Genomic DNA, 19,416 nt, shown 5'->3' with positions numbered 1-19,416 from the left:
TCTCTTTAGATAGCAAATGATTATGCAATGCCCACAGGTCAGTTTTACCCTAAGACCCAGTTGAGTTTTTTCAGCCTTGATCAGTCACTAGGCCCTCACTAGGCCACAGAACAAGGTAGTTGTTACCCAGCATGTGTCCCAGCTAAATAAAATCATATCTGATTCACGTCTGAAGGTGCTCAGAGGGAACAGCTTAAAGATTAAGAACAGGAGCTCTGGAGTCAGTCTGCTGTCCGAGTTTGAATCTGGCCACACCTCTGACTGGTTATGTGACTTTAAACAAGCTTCTTAACTTCTCTATGTCTCACCTGTCTTATCAGTAGAAAAGAAATAATAATGGTAAGTGAATTAAATGTGTAAAGCACTTACATGGTAAGCATGCAATAAATGTTACCTCATATACTTTATGTTTTTAGGCTACAATAAGAAATATTTTTGTCTATATTTTTATGTAAGAAATGTGGGTAAAATTTAAAAAATTAAAACAAGGCTGGACATTTTTAGAACAAACCTTTATTTACAAAATCATAACTTGGTCTATTTTGGTATCACTACTGACAAAATGCCTTTGGTTGAAATATAAGTTAAGGTGACAGATTGATTTTAGCAGTTCATAATACAAGAAACCAACACTATCCCATTTTCCTATTCCTGTGTGGCTCCGAATACAGTTAAACAAAGCAAAATTTAAAAAACCTTTATAATGTACAATGGCTTCAACAAACCACTTCTTTAATTTTTTTTCTATTTAAGTGTTGGGACTGAGACAATTAATCTAAAATTTTCTATTTACAGAGAAAGCTCTAGAGAATGGAATACTTAAAGATGGAGGTTAAATGGCTTTCACAATACAAAATCCATATGACTTTATAAGAATGTAAATAAATAATATTAGTAAATAGTACATAGTGAAAATTTTCTGACAAATTCATTTATCGAGCATCATGCTGAGGAATCAAGAGGATTTCTCCATATATTTTAGTTTTAATTTATTTTATTTGCTGATTCACAATCTTACTCCATATTAACATATTTATCGCCAATATAACATGTGATAACCAGTACCCATGGAAACCAAATTTTTATTTTTAAAAATTCCCTGCTAAGCTTTACTTCCCAATTGTGCTTCAAATATATATACATGCTTATATGCATGGTTATATGCATGGACTATGCATGGATATAAGCAAGGTGATAAAGGGGTGGGTATTTAATGCCCCTTATTCAAGAACGTAAAATTAATGGCATCTGACATCTAACTGTATGAAAAACTCGCCCAGATTGGAAGATAGCAGAGCGACAGGTAAAAGATTTTTCTACCTGGATTTAAGAATACATCTATACTGGGAAGAGGGGTAAAGAGACAAAGGGTAGAAGTAGGAGATGTAGAAGAAAAGAACTACATTGGTTCAATAAACTCAGGTAATTAATTTTGAGACAACAAATAAATAAATCAATACTCCATTTTTGTCTTCCGAAAAAAGAAATCATTGACAAATCCTTACTAACAATTTTTAAATTGGTCCATTAATATATTTTTTACAAAGGAAAAAGTTATAATATTACATATTGAATATATCATAACTGTAGTCATCTAATACACTCCTCTGCTGAGATATCTAACACGTCTTCATCTGTATTCTCTTCTACCTCTGGCAAATTGCCCCAAAGTAGGAAATTCACACCTGAAAACAAATGGTCATAAAATCATTTTGTGTTGACTACTGTCACAACTCAGAACAAGATACATAAAACTTTTTATGTTAACATTCTTATATGAAATTATAGTGTTAGCAGTTAAGAGAAAAGCTAATAAAAAATGAACTGCAAATAACATGATTGATACCTAGATATTAAAACTATCTAACATCTAGAACATAACCATTCTTTAAAATCTTTTAATTAAGGACTTGAATTCTAGAATCTTGGAACTCAAAAAGAATCTCAGGAGTTGATTTACTCAAACCTTGCCTCCAGCTACATTATGTCATAATCACTGGTAATTTTCAAATCTATTTCAATGATTTTTAAGAATGGAAATCTCACAAGATCTTTTTAGATTAAATGTCTCTTTGGAGGATGCATGGAAAGACTTGAATAAACTTCCCCATCTCCTCAACAAGCATGGAGCAGCTGGTGCCTTTCTTCTGGTTAAAAAAAGCAGGGTTTTGGAGCCAGTTATAACATGAACTGGGCTTTCCTGGTGGCTCAGATGGTAAAGAATCCACCTGTAAACTTGAGACTTGGGTTCAAACCCTAGGTCGGGAAGACCCCCTGGAGAAGGGAATGGCTACCCATTCCAGTACTCTTACCTGGAGAATTCCAAGGACAGAGGAGCCTGGTGAGCTACAGTTCAAGGGGTCGCAAAGAGTCAGACACGATCAAGTGACTAACACACACACACATACACACACACACACTGTATTACAACTTGAAAGCGCTAAGTTGAAAAAAAATACTATTATTAACTGACATCTTCGAGAGCCAATAAGAAAGCAAATCTCAACTGTCCAGTTGTCAGTATGGACTCAGGGAGGACTCAGCAATTCTGGATATCCACACTACACAGTGGGCTTCCCTGGTGGCTGAGGTGGTAAAGAATACGCCTGCAAAGCAGGAGACCCAGGTTTGATTCCTGGGCTGGGAAGATACCCTGGAGAAGGGAATGGCAACCCACTCCAGTATTCTTGCCTGGGAAATCCCATGGACAGAGTAGCCTAGTGGGCTACAGTTCATGAAGTGACAAAGAGTCAGACATGACTTAGTGAGTAACACTTTGACACTGACTTGAGATGGTGGACACATGGTGGAATGGAATGAGCCAGGGCTTGGAGATTTGGTTTGAATCCAGTTTCCACCACTAACAGTATACCATGGATGTGTTTACTACTTTTACTACAAATGTATATAACCACAGGCAATATACATTATTATTTTGTGTATCTAAATTTTTACAGTATAGTATTATATGTATCTCTTCTAATTTGCTTTTCTCATTCAATATTATGTTTTTGAGATCTGCCTATGTCCATATGTGTAGATTTAGCTTATTTAGCTCATTTCTTTTTATTTCTGTTGGACATTCCATTATATGAATTTAAAAAAATACAATCTTAAATTTAGCCCATCACTCATCCTTTTCTCATCCATTTTGAACAGGTGCCCAAGGAGACATGCACAAGGATATACACTGCCACACTGTTAAACAGTGAAAACAATTAACTATCTCTTGGTTGAGATACTAGAACTTAACCAGGCAAGAAATTAGCATCTATTTGATGCATAATGATGTCTATCATATTATTTTATATAATTTTTTGTATGTTTGAATCATTTACAATAAAAGCACTTCTTTTCCCCCAAGAATGAATGATGTTTTGCTTTTGAACAGATGACAGGATAGTAAGGAATCTCTAGGCTGAAATCTAAGGGACAATTAGAATGCATAAAGCTAAATGAAGAGCTGAACACAACCTATGTTTGAGGGCATTTGCCAATTCCAGTGGAGAAGGCAATGGTACCCCACTCCAGTCCTCTTGCCTGGAGAATCCCATGGACGGAGGAGCCTGGGGGCTGCAGTCCATGGGGTCACTGAGAGTTGGACACGACTGAGTGACTTCACTTTCACTTTCATGCGTTGGAGAAGGAAATGGCAACCCACTCCAGTGTTCCTGCCTGGAGAATCCCAGGGACGGGGGAGACTGGTGGGCTGCCGTCTATGGGGTCGCACAGAGTCGGACACGACTGAAGTGACTTAGCAGCAGCAGCAGCAGTCAATTCCAGGGAATCTGAACTGAGGTTTCCCAAGCCCCCTCAAGAGAGTCTCAGGAAATCAGGTCTACATGTGAAGGCTAACCTAGAACATATACTTCCTGGGGCCCTTTCAGTCTAAACATTCTAGAATTTTATAAACCTTGTGTACAGATTCCTTTGATGTTGCTGATTCAGGTGATTCAAGGACAGTTGCAGTGCCATGAGCAATTCTGTTTTATATGAAGCATCTAGAAAAATCTTCCTTCAAATCATAATATTAGGGTTACAGAGGAGAAGTTTGATATTCTTGGAGTCAAAACTCAGAGACATGCATGGCTCGGCACAATTGGTTCAAAGGAGAAAAAATAAACTGAGAGACTGGATCTGACAGAAGCAGCACCTTCCTTTCTCTGTTAAGAAGGAGGAAGGAAATCCTGTGATACATCTGTTTCTCATGGATTAGATTCAATGCAAATGGAAGAATGCTGGGCTTTTCTCTTTGAAAAATTGACCAATATTAAAAAGTAAATCAAAACTGAAAAACCTCCACCCTGTGTTTTGAATTCTATGAAGCAGGAAAAACAGTATCAAAGCAGATACTTCCTTTAATGTGTTCCATGAGCAACACAAATATAAAACTGGAGGCCTAAATTAGGAGACTATATCTCACTTAAGGGAGTTCAGAGAAGTCTTCGCTCAAAAATGGCCTTCTTAACATTCTAGAGCCTTAAATTAAGGCCTCCAAATGATGGGTTGAGAGTCACAAATGAATGTCAGGTGATTTTTTTTTAAAAAGTCTATAAAAACCCAAGCATAATTGAAAGGTTTAAAGACCCTGACAACCTAGCTAACAACTCAAGATCTCGTAGTCTGTGAAGGCAAATCATACTTTAAGAAAAAAAAAAAGAATATATTTTAAGTTCTGAAGAAAACTAAAACATACATTTAAAAACCTGAGAATGAAAAAAAAAAAAAAAAAAAAAAAAAAAAAAAAAAAAAAAAACCTGAGAATGTTAGTGCCAACGTAGACTGTCAAATTATTTAAACCTGTTCTGTAAAGTTCTATAAACTTTAGTTCCCACTAAAAAAAGTCTCACTAAAAGTCACCTTGGTGTGTTGTGTTAAGCAGATATTAGACACTGAGAACACGTGTCCTATGGCAAAACTGAAAGGCTGCAGACAATATAAAATGTATTATGTAGATATGGTTTAAGAATTTGTTGTATATTTTTCTACTAAATAATCAGTTCAACATATTGGTATTAAATATTTTCCTTGACTAAAATTTCATCATAATTTATTAATATAGATGTCAAAATATCTATTTTTATCCTGAAGCAACATTACCAAAAATGGTTTACCTAGTTATCCTTCCTAGTTATCCTTCCTCCCAGCTCCCAATGACCCTAGCCTCCCCTTTTGTTAAACACACACACACACACACACACACACACACACACACACACACACACACATGTAAATACAATTGGCTGCAAATCTAAATTATTTGAAAATTTTCTGGAGCCATATTATATATCAAAGCAGCAATTTAGAGCAATTAAAATATTAATTTTAAAAGACCAAGAAATCCAGCCAAGTTTGAGGCTCTTAAATATGATGTTGAAAACAGAAATGCAATTAGTTTTGGCTCCTATTTGTTTCCATAAGTAAATGTTTGGGATAAAAGTTTCAAAGTTCTATTCTAGTGGATACAACCCAGGTGAGAAAGTCTCAGATGGGATCCTGAAATGATCTATGGAGAAGTTCACTCAAATACTGACAGACAAATGTTACAGGAATTAAGTTGTTTCTTACCAGTAGAGTCTAGTCTGTTAATACCATAAACTGCCTGGCTGTGAAACATCCAAAAGTGTCCGTTGTTGCAGGAAAGAAGGCAGGAACAACATGGAACAATCACATGATAACCTACAATGTTCCCACTAAAAAGGAAAGTAAATATTATTAGATACAAGGTAATATCTGACCATGCAAACCTTTTAATGTGCTAATGTAAATAGACAGACCATATAAAGATCTCATTTCCTCCTAACAACCTCCTTTGCTGGGATCTTTGGGATGGGAGTTACTCTGATAATAGAGTTCTACTGTCAAGTGGGAAAAGAGTCTTTAAATGAAATAATAGTAACATATTCTCAATTTCTTTGCCAGTATTATTTTATGCGTTGTCCCTTCAGAAGCTAGTTTGTAGTTGCCATAAGCTTATGATTAGTCCAAAATTGATAGGTTGTACAGACAAAATACATTAATTAAACCCCAATGTGTGGATAAAAGGTTTTTGCTCTCCCCAGGACTATGGTAAGTTGAGTTCTTATATGTTCTAGCTCCATGCCAGCACCTAAAAACTGTTTCAACAGATGGAGGAGTAGGAAGGCAGCATGAGCCCATGAAAACTGAACACAAGCTGGCTGATCTAATTTTAGTCTCAGTGTTTTTGAAGGAATTCAGAAATGAAGCAAATCCACAGCTTCTAGAGAAAGTTGCAGAAGCTTTTACTGTCTCCAGGGTTATCCTTCTTATTAGAAATACCTCACTCTTCCATAGGTTTTTCTTCCATACCTGATCACTTTAAATAAACTGAATATACAGGGAACATTTTAGGTAGCAGTGTTTTGTTTTTTAAATGACAACATGAACTGCTTATACCTTGAGTTGTAAAAATTCCTATTATAGCTTGTTCCCACCCTATGAAACGTGAGTCAGTCATTTTTGTGATGCCCTACAAAAAATACTATAAAAGGTACCAGTCCACCTAAAACATGTCTTCTAATCATAATCTTCTCAAAGGGCAAACGAATGAAAGCAAAAGTTGTTCTTGCATTAGACTGACAGTTATTTGTAAGGCTATATTACAAGAATAAATTCTACAGCTTTAATTACCACCCATATTCATTCATTCATCCACTCATACTGCAAATATTTACAGAGCATCTACTATATCTCAGGTACTGTTTTAGGTGCTAGAAATAAAGTTCTTGTGTTCATGGAGCTAACATTCTTGTAGGTACACCTCAGATCATTTTGCTCCCTTATTAAAACTCCTTCAATGGCTTTCCACTGGCCAAAAATGAAAACCCAAAGACCTTTCCTACCAAAGTTTGAAAGTGAAAGTGAAAATTGCTCAGTCATGCCGACTCCTTGGGACCCCATGGACTATACAGTCCTTGGAATTCTCCAGGCCAGAATACTGGAGTGGGTAACCTTTCCCTACCCCAGGGGATCTTCCCAACCCAGGGATCAAACCTAGGTCTCCTGTATTGCAGGTGAATTCTTTACCAGCTGAGCCACAAGGGAAGCCCAAGAATACTGGAGTGGGTAGCCTATCCCTTCTCCAAACCAAAGTGTAGATCTATGCTATCCAAAATGTGGCTACTGAGCACTTGAGTTGGCTAGCCTGAATTGATATGTGCTGGAAGTATAAAAAATAAACTTGATTTCATAGACTAAGAATAAAAAATACGAATGTAAGAACATTTCATTAATAATTTTTCATGTTAGTTACATATTGAAATGATAATACTTGGGATATATTAGGTTAAGTAAAATATCCAATAAAATTAATTTCAGGACTTCCTTGGTAGTCCAGTGGTTAAGAATCCACCTGCTAATGCAGGGGACATGGGTTTGATCCCTGGTCTAGAAGATTCCACATGCTATGGGGCAACTAAGCTGTGCGCTGCAACTACTAGGCCACGCTCGAGAGCTCACAAGCCGCAACTCCTAGCCTGTGTTCTAGAGCTCATCAGCCCCAACTGCTGAGCCTGAGTGCTCAAACTACTAAAGTCAGTGTGCCTCAGAGCCTGTGCTCCACAGCAAGAGAAGCCACCACAACGAGAAGCCTGCACACCACAACCAGAGAGTAGCCCCTCTCACTGCAGCTAAAGAAAGCCTGTGTGCAACAATGAAGGCCCAGTGCAGCCAAACATAAATTAAAAACAATAAAATTTTTTTAAAATAAATTTCATTTGTTTTTATAAAGAATACTTTTCTTCTTTATAAAAATACTTTTAATAAAGAATAAAAAGAAGTTACTCAAAGTTTTAAAATTACATATATGGCTTGCACACTTCTATTGGATGGGGTTGCTCTAGGCTATCTGGATCCTGAGTACATCTCTAATCTACCAAACTCTCTCATCTGATGTTCACAATATCTCAGCCACACTGGCCATTGTCTTTTCTATTAGTTGATATGTTCTTCTTGCCTTGGCTGTTCCCTCTGCCTAGAACATTCTTCCTTTGGCTCTATCTTAGCTCAGTTTTTAGGATTCAATTCCAGTGTTACCTTCCCTGACCATGTTATCTAAAATAGCTCTTACCCACTCTCTCAACCTATATTATTCTCTATCATTTATTATTATTATTTCCTTTGGGTACTTCCCACCCTATTCAAGATCTTATTTATTTAAATATCTTATTGATTGATTGATTGCCTTCCTACCAGAATATAATGTTCAAAGGCCTTTGATTTTGTCTTCTTTATTGCTGAATTTCAGCCCCTAGAACAATGATGAGCACATGGTAGGACCTCAATAGACAGTTTAAGTGAATGAATGAAAGAAATTAGTCATGACCACATAAAAAGAGTCTGCTAATTCAGATGATCAAAATTTATAATCCAAATCCTATTTAAATGAGAAAATCTCAACTGTTTTTTCCCTAGGATTTAATCCCATAGGATTAATAATACTCAAGTCTGTTTGCCTCTCAAAAAATTATAGTAATAGCTTTCATCTGAGTTGTAATTTATAGTTTACCAAGCCTTCTAACATGCACAATTCACTTGATCTTCACAACAACTCTATAGGTAAATATAAAAAATATTTTTAATTTTTATCTTAAGAAGATACCTATATGTATCTTCTTGAGATAAAAATTAAATAAGGAAACAGAGGTTCAGAGGTTTAAGACATTTACTCAAGGGAATAAGGATAGGGCCAAGGCTAAAACCTGACTTTTATTACTATAAATCTAAGTGTTTCCCCCACCCCCAAAACTACACTGCCATGTTCTGAAAGTTAAAGCAGGTATTTGTTAATACACTTAGAAAAATTGTAAAGTCATATACAAATGTAAAGTGAATTAAAACTCTTTCAAAAGACAGTTCTAAGTAACAAATGGTTTTTCAACTGTTCACTGCATGGGTGATAACCACTGCTTGATGCAGCCCACTGAACCTTTTTCTGTGCTTCAGTGTCAACATTCATCTCCCAAACCCAGGGCTATTTGGAATATTGCCACACGTTACCATTTTAAACATGCGATGTCCTTCAGTTTACATTTGCAGATTTCAGTGAAATAGCATCTTCCAATGAAGTCTACTGCACTAGATGGAAAAGGTTAGAGATAGTCAAATGTACTTTTAAAAGAATGTTGTGAAAAACACATAAAGTAAAATTTGCTATTTTAACCATTTTTAAGTGGACAGTTCATAAGTGTTAAATGTATTCACATTTTCTTTGTGCAACAAAACTACAAGCTTTTTCATCTTGCAAAACTGAAAGTCTATGCCAATTAAGTAACAGTTCCTCATTTCCCTCTTCCCCCAGAAGCTGGCCACCACCATTCTACTTTGTTTCTACGAATCTGACTACTTTAGATACCACAGATAAGTGGAATAATACAGTATCTGTCTTTTTGTGACTGACTTATTTTTCTTAGCATAACATCTTCAAGGTCTATCCATGTTGTAGCATGTAAGAGGCAGGATATCCTTCCTTTTAAAGGATGGATAATATTTCATTTATGCATATATCACATTTTGTTTATTCATTCATTGTTGTACATTTGGACTGCTTCAACCTCTTGATTATTGCGAACAATAAGAACTTGAGTGTGCAGATGTTTCTTCTAGATCTTGCACTAAATTCTTTTGGATATATACTCAGAAATGGAATTGTTGGATCATATGGTAAATCTATTTTCAAGTTTTTGAGGAACTGCCATGTTATTTTGCCTGTAGTGGCATCATTTCACGTTCCTACCAACAGTGCACTAGGGTTCCAATTTTTCCATACCCTTGCCACAATATGTACTTTGGATTGTGATTTAGCATGAATTTTATAGACTCAAAGAGCTGAAAGGGACACTAAGAGAAATTGTAAGAGAACTATAGTATTTGCAAGGGTAAATAAACATTTGTGAGCTCACTATAAATATGACAAACCTTCCATTCAAAAAATCTTATGCATTCATTAGTTCACACACATCTTAGTACATTAATCCAATACCATTGTAAGCCCTACATGGAAGAGTAGTAAACAGGAAAGACTTGGTCATATTAACAATTCACATATGTGAGCCCTCCTTATAACTATTCTATACTTACCATAGCTAGTGCAAAGACAAATGGGTTAATATTTAAAACTATTGTTTCTGTATGTGTTACTGAAAAGAAAAAGCAAAAAATCACTGAAATTTGCAATAGTAGGGTCCAGATTTATTGTCTAGTGCTTTTTCTTTTTGCAATACATACACACACAGACAGAGGTAGTTATAATAATCCATTTATCTTTATACTAAATGAGGGCCTTTGGCTTTGCCATTATGCATGACTACACTCAAACCAATGCAGATAAGATTTCAAGGGAGGAAAGTTCACAGCTTTGAGTATATTTAATTTTTTAAAAAGTTTCTATCATCATCATGAAATTCATTTTAAAGTATTCTGTTTATTGGTGTGCTTCGTCTGGCTCTGTGTCCAAAGAAGAGCTGTCCATGTATATTTTGGATAATTTCTCTTTTGCTTTTGTGACAAAGTTTCAATAAAGAGTAAAATCTTGAAAACCATGTAAAGGCACATACATGTTGACTATAGAAAGTACCTTTTTGAGTTAGAAAAAAGTATATTTAAATCAAATAAAGTGGCTATTTTTCTAAATAGGAAGCAAATTCTTAAAGATGCTACACCCAAAAGTGGGTAGTGGCTGAAAACAGAATTTAAAAGGATTTAAGTATGCAAACAAATGCATAATATCTAAAGCAGGGCTTATGGGAGACACAGATTATTTTAGGACTGTCTCTATTTCATCCCATAAAGATCTGTATGTCTTGCTCATTCAGAATGAGGGAGATCACAAGGAAAGAGTATTGAATTAGGTGGACAACTGATCTGATTCAGCATGCCCACTGCCAAAAAAAAAAAAAAAAAGGTAGAAAACTAGGAGATGTTTTTTGGAGTAAAAGTTTATGAATAAAAACAAAAAAACTTAAATGATATCTTTTCTCCAGCAGTACTGAGAATCTTGCTTAAATTACCTAGCCTCTCAGTCATGGACTTGATCCAGTGAGAGGATGGTTGGGTAGGGCCAGGGATTCAACTTAAGGGATCACATGACTATAATTGAACTAGAAGAATTACATCAGGACTGACCACTCTGGTTAAACCACAGACTTTGTCCAGACAGTCTGCCCCCTTAGTTAAACTCCAAGGGGATCATCAGACTGTTGGGAGTGGCTGGAACACCAAAATGATAACCTCCTTGTTGACTGCGAGAGGTTCAAGCCATACACTTTTCCCATTTAGTTAAAGGCTACCGTTGCCCGCCACTAGCATGACTTACTTGGTAGGAGGGATGTCTGTAGAGAAAAGGTCTATTTCAGTGTCAGCCAGCAAAACAGCCTTCATTCCCCTAGAGCTGAGCACTTGTTTACAGAATTTGCAACACAGAATGGACACGCGCCGGTCCTTGAAAGTACAGCTGCTGGTAGACATGGCGTCTCGGAAGGATGAGGTGTGGGATTTTGGAGCAATACCCTCCCTAGTTTGATTCCCCCAGGCTAAAAATCGAATTGTGAGGCCTCGAGCTTTTCTAAGCCCGAAACTTGAGAAGGATATGAGTTCTTTTCTGTTTTTCCGTTCGAGGGTAAAAGTAATATTTATTGAGTAGGAACAGACAAGCAACAATCTTGGCTTTCTCTTTAACTTTCGGGGGGAAGGGAGAGGAGTTTGAAGTGAGGAGCAGGCAAACTGCAAGGTGTCTCGGGAAACTTCTCTACAGTTTTCCTGTCCTCCAATCTGAAGGATCGTCTGTTCTTTAGTTCCTTTTGCAATTCCCGTAGCTTCTGCTGACAGGCTCTTTTATCCGCAGGTTCCTACTCAAGCCCCCTAGCTCGGAGAGCTCAGATTCCTCTCTCCCCCGGATACGGGGCTAAGGTTCCCTACTCACGTCTCCTCTGTGGAAATCTTTCTCCTCTCCTCAGGATTCAGAAACCCCCTCAGTTTCTCCCACAGGCGAGCCTGGGTATTCCTTAAGCCTCCCGCGACCCTCCTCGTCTCTGCCAGTGCGCGAGACCCCGGCTTCACGTCTTTCCTGCCACAGCCCCCGGGCCTCAGCATGCGGGCTCTCGCGTCGCTCCTCCTGCGTCTCCCTCCCCTCAGCTTTCCCTCGCGGCTCCCGCCGATCCCTCAAGTCTTTCCCGAGCGGCCGCTCCAGAGCGCAGGGGGCTGTCGCCGGGGCGGGGCAGAGATCGCTTTGCGGGCTCGGTCGGCGTTGGGGGGGGTCTCTGCCACCGTACGCGTCGCTTTTTGCTCGCTCTTCCGCTCTCGGCCTTTCTAGCCCGCTGTCAGTTTGAATCGGCCGACGCCGTGCACCGATTGGGAGAACTCGCGTTCGCCCACGTCCCGCATTGGAAGGCTCGGGAGCCGGCCTCTGAGGCGATCTCAGTGGCCAGGAACGCCGACGCCCCGCCCCAGTAACGGGCCTAGAGAAAACTCCGCTTGCTGGTTGGCAGAGCTCGGCCCCGCCTCCGGTTTCATTGGCCCGCTCGCTAGGATTGGGCGGGCCCGCCCCTCGCCCCCGTGAGAGAACAAGGCTCGCCCACCGCGCTTCTCATTGGCAGACGTTCCACAGGCCCCGCCGCACTCTACTCTGCATTGGCTAGAATTCTCCGCAACGCTCCGCCTCTCTTCCCCTGGCCCAATCGGCCGCGCCTCCCCTCAGAAGTGTGTGTTTGGCTGTTGGTTCTCTTTTAATCCCGCCCTTCCATTTTACTGTGGGGCTCGGCCGCCCGGGGAGGAGTTTAACTCTGTGACCACGCCTCGACGGTGCTAGTCACACCTCCAGGGTTTCGCCAGCTCCTCCTCCTCATTCCTGGCCTCTCGGGATCAGCTGTTCCTATTGGCTGCGGGCCCCATCGGTCGATAGAAAGCGGGCGCTGATTGGCAGGAGGGTGGGCCCTTGCTTCCCGGCGGGGTCCTGTGGAGTTGGCAGAGGCTCCTCGGGGGACTAGGGGGACCGATCTGCGTAGAAGCGGGTGGCAGGGACGAAAGGGGAGGAGAGCTCCGAGTGGGAAGCGGAGCCGGGGGCGCAGGACCCGTCGCGTCAGAGCCAGGTAAAGGCTCCGTCCCTCTCCCTTTTCTTCTCGCCCGCCGCGGGACTGGAGCCCGGACTGGACAGACCGGGCGGCAGAGGCGGGAAGGAGAGGGCGCGGATGCGGCTCTCGGCATCGCCCTCGCGTTGCCGCCCGGAACCCCTCAGCCCCCCTCCCTCCGGACCCACTCCCAATCTCCCGGTGCAGCCCACAGTGCTTCTTTAGGGCTGCGTCTCCGCCCTTCGCCGTCCTGCCCGGGACCGTGCCTTGGCTCTCGCGCCGCGGCGCCGTCAGCTCCCAGCCCCCTCCCCCAAGCCCCCTGCACACGGGCAGCCTCCGTGCACCTTTGGGCAGCCGTCGTTAGCATCATCCGTGACCAACGACTGCCCTCTGCCTCCGTCTCCAAGCCCTGGCGGAGAGCCCAGTCACAGCCCTGGACCCAGAAAGACGGGTGTTCCGCGCTGTTTCCGGGGCTCTTCGGCCTCAGCCCCCCGGCCCGCCCGGAACGGGCCCCTCTTCACGCACTCGCCTTCTCGGACCTGCCTCTGCGAACCCAGAGTTGCTAACATCTTAGCGCCTCCGGTACCACTGCGGCCCACGATAGTCTCTTAACTACCCCCTCACCCCCAAGGTAGCCCTTCCCCTGCCCGCTCCCCGCCTATCAAGCATGTGCAGAAGCTCCACTCATCCCCCGTTCGCGTGCGGTCTTCGGACCCCACCTCTCACACCCCTCCTCCCCCTGCTTCCTGCCCGTCTGAAGCACCACGCCGCCGCTCCGGCTCCCTGCTCCTCCCTCGCTGCGGCCCTTTCTCCAGGCGCGGGAAGTGGGAGACTCCCGGCGCGGAAAGGGAAAGGGGCAGCCAAAGAGGGAGGGTCGCCGCCGCGGCGCGTCCCGGAGAGAGACGCGCGACTCTGCACTCGCGTCCTCGTCTCTCCCGCCTCCTGGGCCTGGGTCCGAGCGGAATCTCCTCGGGGACCTCCTGGTGCCAGGAGTCGGGGCCGCGAACCTCAAAGACCTCCCCCCGCCCCCACCCCCCAGCCTGGGATTGGGTGCGGTGTCTGGGATCTCTGAGCTTGGGTGATCAATTGGGGGTGGCATTTAGAGTCGCTGTGGTCCCTGACTTGGGAGAGGCGGTGGCTGCCTTCCACACTCCCCGCCCCCGCCCTGCCTTCCCGGTTTTCCCGACTCCGACCCTCGCCTCTAACCCGTTTCCTGCTTCTGCCGACCACATTGTTTTCCTGGATGTGTCCCACAGCGAGCAGCCTTTTTTTTTTTCCTGTAGATCACTTCCCCCCCCCGCCCCCCGACACTACCCCCCCCCCCCCAACCCAACATTTTGCTGCCAAGAGAAGCTAGTAACCAAAACAAAACAGCTGGCAGGAGGGGCGGAGGGAAAGAAAAGTTGTGCCCGGGTGACTTGTCCCTTCCCGGCTTTGATCCCCTTTGAAGTCCAGGCAGTTGCCCCCGCCCGGGGTCGGGGGCTGCGTCGGAGGCAGGGCCGGGAGGGTTCCCTCCGGCTGCCGCTGCCCAACGTTGGCAAGGCTCTGGAGGCCACCGAGGTGTCGCAGTCCCCGCCCGGAATCCCGCGTTCCCGCCGCAGTCCCCACCCCAGGCCCGTGAAGGCCGCTGCTCCAAAGTGTTTTCTTTTAGCCTTAAAACAAAATCCGGAGGGAGCTTCCTTCCTCCCCACCTCGCTGCGCAGGGCTCTGCGGGCCGGGCAGCGTTTGGCTGAGATGAATGGGCCCAGGCCAGGCTGGGAGCGGCGTCCCTTACCCCACCCCCGCAGCGATTAGGATCTGCACTGGGGCTGATAGCCCCCTCCCCTTTTCCCTGCATTTACAGGCAAGTGAACCGGAGCAAACGACTTCCGATCCAGTCTGCGCTGCTGCGACTCCCGTTTGGGATTTGATTTGCAGCATCTTCGAGCCTGTGCAACAAAAACCCGCGAAACACGCCCAGCCCTCCCCCGGCACCCCGATACGCACCCACTCTCTCCCGGGGACCCAGCTGGGCGAGTCCACACCGCCGCACCCTCACACCATGTTGTGCGGAAGGACTTCCACTCCCTGCCTGTGTCGTTGATGTCAGACCCCAGGCCAGCCTCCGGGCGCTGCAGTTCTCCCGGCTAATGCTGAGGCTGCGGCTTGGGCTCTAGCACAGGAACCAGCCGCCGCCGCGCCCGGCCCCAGCGCCCACCGCCTGCATGTGCCCGCCGTAGCCGCCTGCCCAGCCCGCAGCCCGCGCTCCCCGGAGCGCTGGAGACCACCGCGGGGGGCCCCTTCTGCCCTCTGGAGAAACGGTCTTGGAGGTATTGATTTCGGCGGTTGGATTTTTCCCGTGGATCTATCAATTCACAATTCGAGTTTGGAAGAAAGAAGGAAAACATGACGTCTCCAGCCAAATTCAAAAAGGATAAGGAGATCATAGCAGAGTACGATACTCAGGTCAAAGGTAAGGGCTTTGAAAAATAGCATAATGCATCTTCTCTGTAGACCATGGAGACATACGTTTCCCTGATTTGCAGGGTGTTCATTTCTTTGGGTGGAGCAGGTGGGGGCAGGCTGACCCTAGAAGTGGTTTCGTAGGTGGGTCTGCGCCTCCGAGGGATTGTCCGTGGCAGGAGCCCCAGGCTCTGGAAAGGCATTTTCAGAGTGGACTTTACAGTTGTCTGTAGGCCTGGTCATTATTTTGGTAGTCTTATTCCCCCGGGCTAAATAGGATAGGGGGAGGGGCAGGAGGTTCTTGGAGAGAAAAGGCGGCAATTTGCCTCTGGGTGCCTGGGTCAGGTTTCCTTGAAGGACAGCTGAAATCTGACAGGTGTTTGGGAATTTATTTCAGAGGTTGAAGAGGCGTCCAGGCAGAGAAAGGCAACCTTGAGAAGGTGTACCATTTGGAGAGCCCTGGGAGAGGGTGGGTTTTTTTTTCTGATGCACTATATCCAAACATGGTATTTGCGATGCCATCAGGCACAGAAAGTCTGTAGCCACCTTGGGTGCACCTTGTACCTGTCTGGTCTCTGCTTGTCTGCATTCTGTCTGAGATCCGAGAACAGAAAGAATAAGGTCACTGACACCCAGTCTCCACCTTCACCTAAACCTGAATGGAGTTGGGATGTTGCTGGGTGGTGCTGATTCCGGAGAATGGGAAGACATAATTGTTTAACCCTTCTGTGCTGTTGTCTTCTGCTCCAGAAGACGCGTGTTGAAAGGCCCTCATACCTCTCTGCAAAATTATGAGGGGTAAAGCAAAATGTGGACCCAGAGAAAACAAGTGACCTGTCGGCACATCTTTTCCACTGCCTGACTTGGCGCATGAATCAAAACCCCTTCCCAGATAGCCTTTTTTAACCAGCAGTACCCATAGAAGGGGTTCCTGCCCATTACAGAGGCCCGCTTATGGTTGTATAAGGCACTGTCCCTTCCTGGCCAGCCACCAGAAAGAGCCGTGTGGCTCTAGCCCATTGAGACCTCAGCTGGGGAGTGGGAGAGGTGGGTGGCCTTGAATGTTACACCACATGGTTGGAGCTCTGGGTTTTCCTTTGTTTCAGAGTGCAGAGGGAGGGGCCCCTCCTTCTTTGCCTGCGCTAATGCAAGGAGACCTTTTCCTATCCTAGAGGACTTGGAAAAGGCCATGCCTGCCCTCTTAGGGTTGCTGGGGGTGTGAGTAGGGCAAGAGTTTGAAATGGGCAGCTGCTTTATCTCTTGGAAGGTTGGACGGTAGTTTGAGGCCCACGTTGTGTCTGTGGGGTCTTTTTAATGTCATCGGCTTGGTCCAAGCTGGAGCACCCTGAGGGACTTTCTGTCCACGGGGCTGCAAAGAGCTGGGGGAGCTGACTGATGGATAGCTTCAGTTGGGCTGGGACTGGGAGAGGTGTGGCTGTGAGGTATAATTGAGGTCTTGGCCTCTTGTCACTGTTCATAATCCCGGCTTATTTCTGTAAACAATAGGCTACTGGCCTCAGTGTCCTGTCCAGATGTACTGCAGTTTGCTGTTGGAATCCCCCCTGCAGTTTTAACCAGATATGTCATTCTTTTTTTTTTTTCTAATACCTTCTATTCTTAACTGTTGCCATAGGGAGGAGTGTTAATAACTTTGACTTTCCCAGATTTCTCTCCAGAAGCATGCCATTTGACTCAGGTGCAAAGTGATTTCACACGTTTATTTTTTGGAAGGTTCAGGACCGATAGGTGTTGAATTGTATCTGCTGATTCTCTATTGGTGAAGGATTTCTCACAAGTGTCTCAAAATTAAACACTTCGTATATTTACAAACATTGCTCTTTGAGATGATGTAATGCAGTTGACTATTTGGGGTTTCTCTTTAGCCTTGCCACAGGCAGGAGACTGGTTTGCTTTGCACTGGTATTTTTTCATTGACACTATTCAGCATCATAGAATTTTATAGGTGGCTGAGCATGATGTCTTACTCAGAGAATGTGCCCGATGAATGCTTATGAGACTGATTTGAATGGTTTAGTCCCTCATTTATAGCTGAGGCAAGTGTAGAGAAATTAAGAGGCCTGTCCAAGGTCACACAGCTAGGTGGTAGTAGATCTGAAACTAGAAGCAGGTTATCGACTCCCAATTATCTGTTCTATTCTATTCATATTTACTGTGAAATGTCATTTGACCAGAGTAGGGTCAATGTATCATTGTTCATATCAGAGTAGGGTCAATTAAAAAGCAAAATGTATCAATGGATAATAGTAGAAATAGTGATAATAATAGATTATATTTTGTGTGGTCATTGTGTTCCAACCTGTCCCAAGTGCTTTATAAGAATTGTCTCACTTGATCTTCACTTAAAACCTGGAGGTGAATCTTACTTCGTTCTCTATTCACTGCATGAAGAAACTGAGGCTTAGAGAGGATAAAGAAGTCCTTCCAAGGTCACATAGCCAAACCACAGCAGCGGGACTCCACTTCTTTATTCATCAGCTAGTTACTGAGTGCCTTGAATGGGTTCTGGGCGCTATGAACAAGACAAAGTCCTCTCTCTCTTGAAGCTTTCAAACTAGAGTCCGTGCTCCCCGTGGAAGATCTTGGAGATCTGTGTTCTCCGTAGAACTTGGAGACAGAGGACCTGGGTTTTGGGTTGGCTCTGCTCCCCTGCTAACTGGAAGCCCTTGGTCAGATTTATGATGTTTCAGCTTTTTATGTGTTGTGTGGGACTCATCGTGCTGCCAGTCTTACTTCTCTTATGGATGCCAGGATAAAAAAGAAAATTAGTTTTCTGGTCTGATGGTTAAGAGCGCAAGTTTTTGAGTCAAAGGGATCCGGGTTTAAATCTCAGTGCTGTCACTCACTTGCCTCACTCCTTGGGCAAGTTACCTGACTTGTCCAAGCCTCAGGATACTGACTTGAAAAACAGGCAGCATAATATATGTTTCCTAGGTGGTTATGAGCATTCAGTGACATAGTGTATCAAAATCATTGAACACAGTATCTGGCAGTTGTAAATGCTCAGTAATAGTCAACTGAAAGTGTTAGTTGCTCAATCATAGCCAACACTTTGTGACCCCATGGACTATAGCCCACCAGGCTCCTCTGTCCGTGGAATTTTCCAGGCAAGAATACTGGAGTGGGTTGCCGTTCTCTTCTCCAGGGGATCTTCCGGACCCAGGAATTGAACCTGGGTCTCCTACATTACAGGCAGATTTTTTACCGTCTGAGCCACCAGAAACAGTAAGGTCTGCTTAATTGGGATGAACGTTCGGTCCGCATTGCCTTTTCACTCCCAAAGTGCCAGTTGTAATGATAAGAAAGGAGTCTAGGAATAAAACCTGGGTTCTGGTTTAGGTGCCTCCAGTAGTAATGAAAAATATCTTGGTTCGGTCTCTTAATAAGAACTGTTTCTCATTCTGAAAAGTGAACAGGAAAACTGTCTAACTGTTGGTCACTGTTGTTCTGTGTATCTCTGACCAGAGTCCTGAGTCTTGCTTTTCAGTCAGAATGGTTTAAATGAAGAGGACCCCTAATGGACTTTGGGGAACCCTGCCTGTCTGTGGCTTTGGCTCCCTTTAAACCACCTGCTTGCATGTGCCCTAGAGGACTTCTGAGACTACAGCCCCAACCCTACCCCAGTGTGGTTTTATGAGGGGCGTGCCTCCTTAGTCAGCCTGCCTTGGAGCTGCCTTCTTAAAAACCATCATTGTTTCTGCTTTGTGGGTGTTCAGATTCCTTTGAAAGTTCATGCCTTTCAATCTCTAACTCGAAAGCAGTAATATTCTTAGTACTTGTACATGGCTCAATTTACAAAGCTCTTCATATACATTAACTCTGGAAATTCTTGACAGATTCATGGTTGTAACCCGAGGCCTTCTGGCCTCTGCTC

General features: G+C 43.7%; 2 protein-coding genes across 8 annotated transcripts in view; one reads left to right on the top strand and one right to left on the bottom strand.

The window, feature by feature from the left end:
* Window positions 1–495: 495 nt before the first annotated feature.
* Window positions 496–12,902, bottom strand: FAM72A (family with sequence similarity 72 member A). 2 transcript variants are annotated; one of them, XM_020889162.2, is made up of 4 exons: window positions 11,333–12,902; window positions 9,019–9,096; window positions 5,569–5,693; window positions 496–1,685 (listed from the first exon to the last, which is right to left on the bottom strand). In XM_020889162.2, the coding sequence occupies exons 1-4, from the start codon at window positions 11,482–11,484 to the stop codon at window positions 1,591–1,593; spliced, it is 450 nt and encodes a 149-aa protein (XP_020744821.1). In that variant the 5' UTR covers window positions 11,485–12,902; the 3' UTR covers window positions 496–1,590. The 2 variants fall into 2 exon arrangements, with proteins under 2 accessions (XP_020744821.1, XP_020744822.1); XM_020889163.2 differs by lacking the exon at window positions 5,569–5,693.
* A 102-nt stretch (window positions 12,903–13,004) lies between these two features.
* SRGAP2 (SLIT-ROBO Rho GTPase activating protein 2) overlaps window positions 13,005–19,416 on the top strand; it is a 254,198-nt gene continuing 247,786 nt past the window's right edge. For 2 of the 6 annotated variants that reach the window (XM_070474577.1, XM_070474574.1), the window contains exons 1-2: window positions 13,005–13,103; window positions 14,926–15,534. In XM_070474577.1, the coding sequence (XP_070330678.1) occupies window positions 15,468–15,534 (67 nt within the window). In that variant the 5' untranslated portion in view covers window positions 13,005–13,103; window positions 14,926–15,467. Of the gene's footprint in view, window positions 13,104–13,200; window positions 13,714–14,925; window positions 15,535–19,416 lie in introns of those variants that run through there. The other 4 variants (XM_070474579.1, XM_070474578.1, XM_070474580.1 and 1 more) reach the window with 3 other exon arrangements.

Source organism: Odocoileus virginianus, chromosome 11 (genome assembly GCF_023699985.2).
Source record: "Odocoileus virginianus isolate 20LAN1187 ecotype Illinois chromosome 11, Ovbor_1.2, whole genome shotgun sequence".
Classification (NCBI taxonomy): Eukaryota; Metazoa; Chordata; class Mammalia; order Artiodactyla; family Cervidae; genus Odocoileus; species Odocoileus virginianus.
This window is presented reverse-complemented; position numbering and strand designations above follow the sequence as displayed.

Excerpts from the sequence above, each read along its gene's own strand:
- FAM72A (XM_020889162.2), bottom strand. The coding sequence starts at position 11,484 with ATGTCTACCAGCAGCTGTACTTTCAAGGACCGGCGCGTGTCCATTCTG. Across the intron at positions 5,694-9,018 it reads GACATCGCATGTTTAAAATG|TGGGAACATTGTAGGTTATC; the intron begins GTAACGTGTGGC and ends TTTCCTTTTTAG. Across the intron at positions 1,686-5,568 it reads TAACAGACTAGACTCTACTG|GTGTGAATTTCCTACTTTGG; the intron begins GTAAGAAACAAC and ends ATTTGTTTTCAG.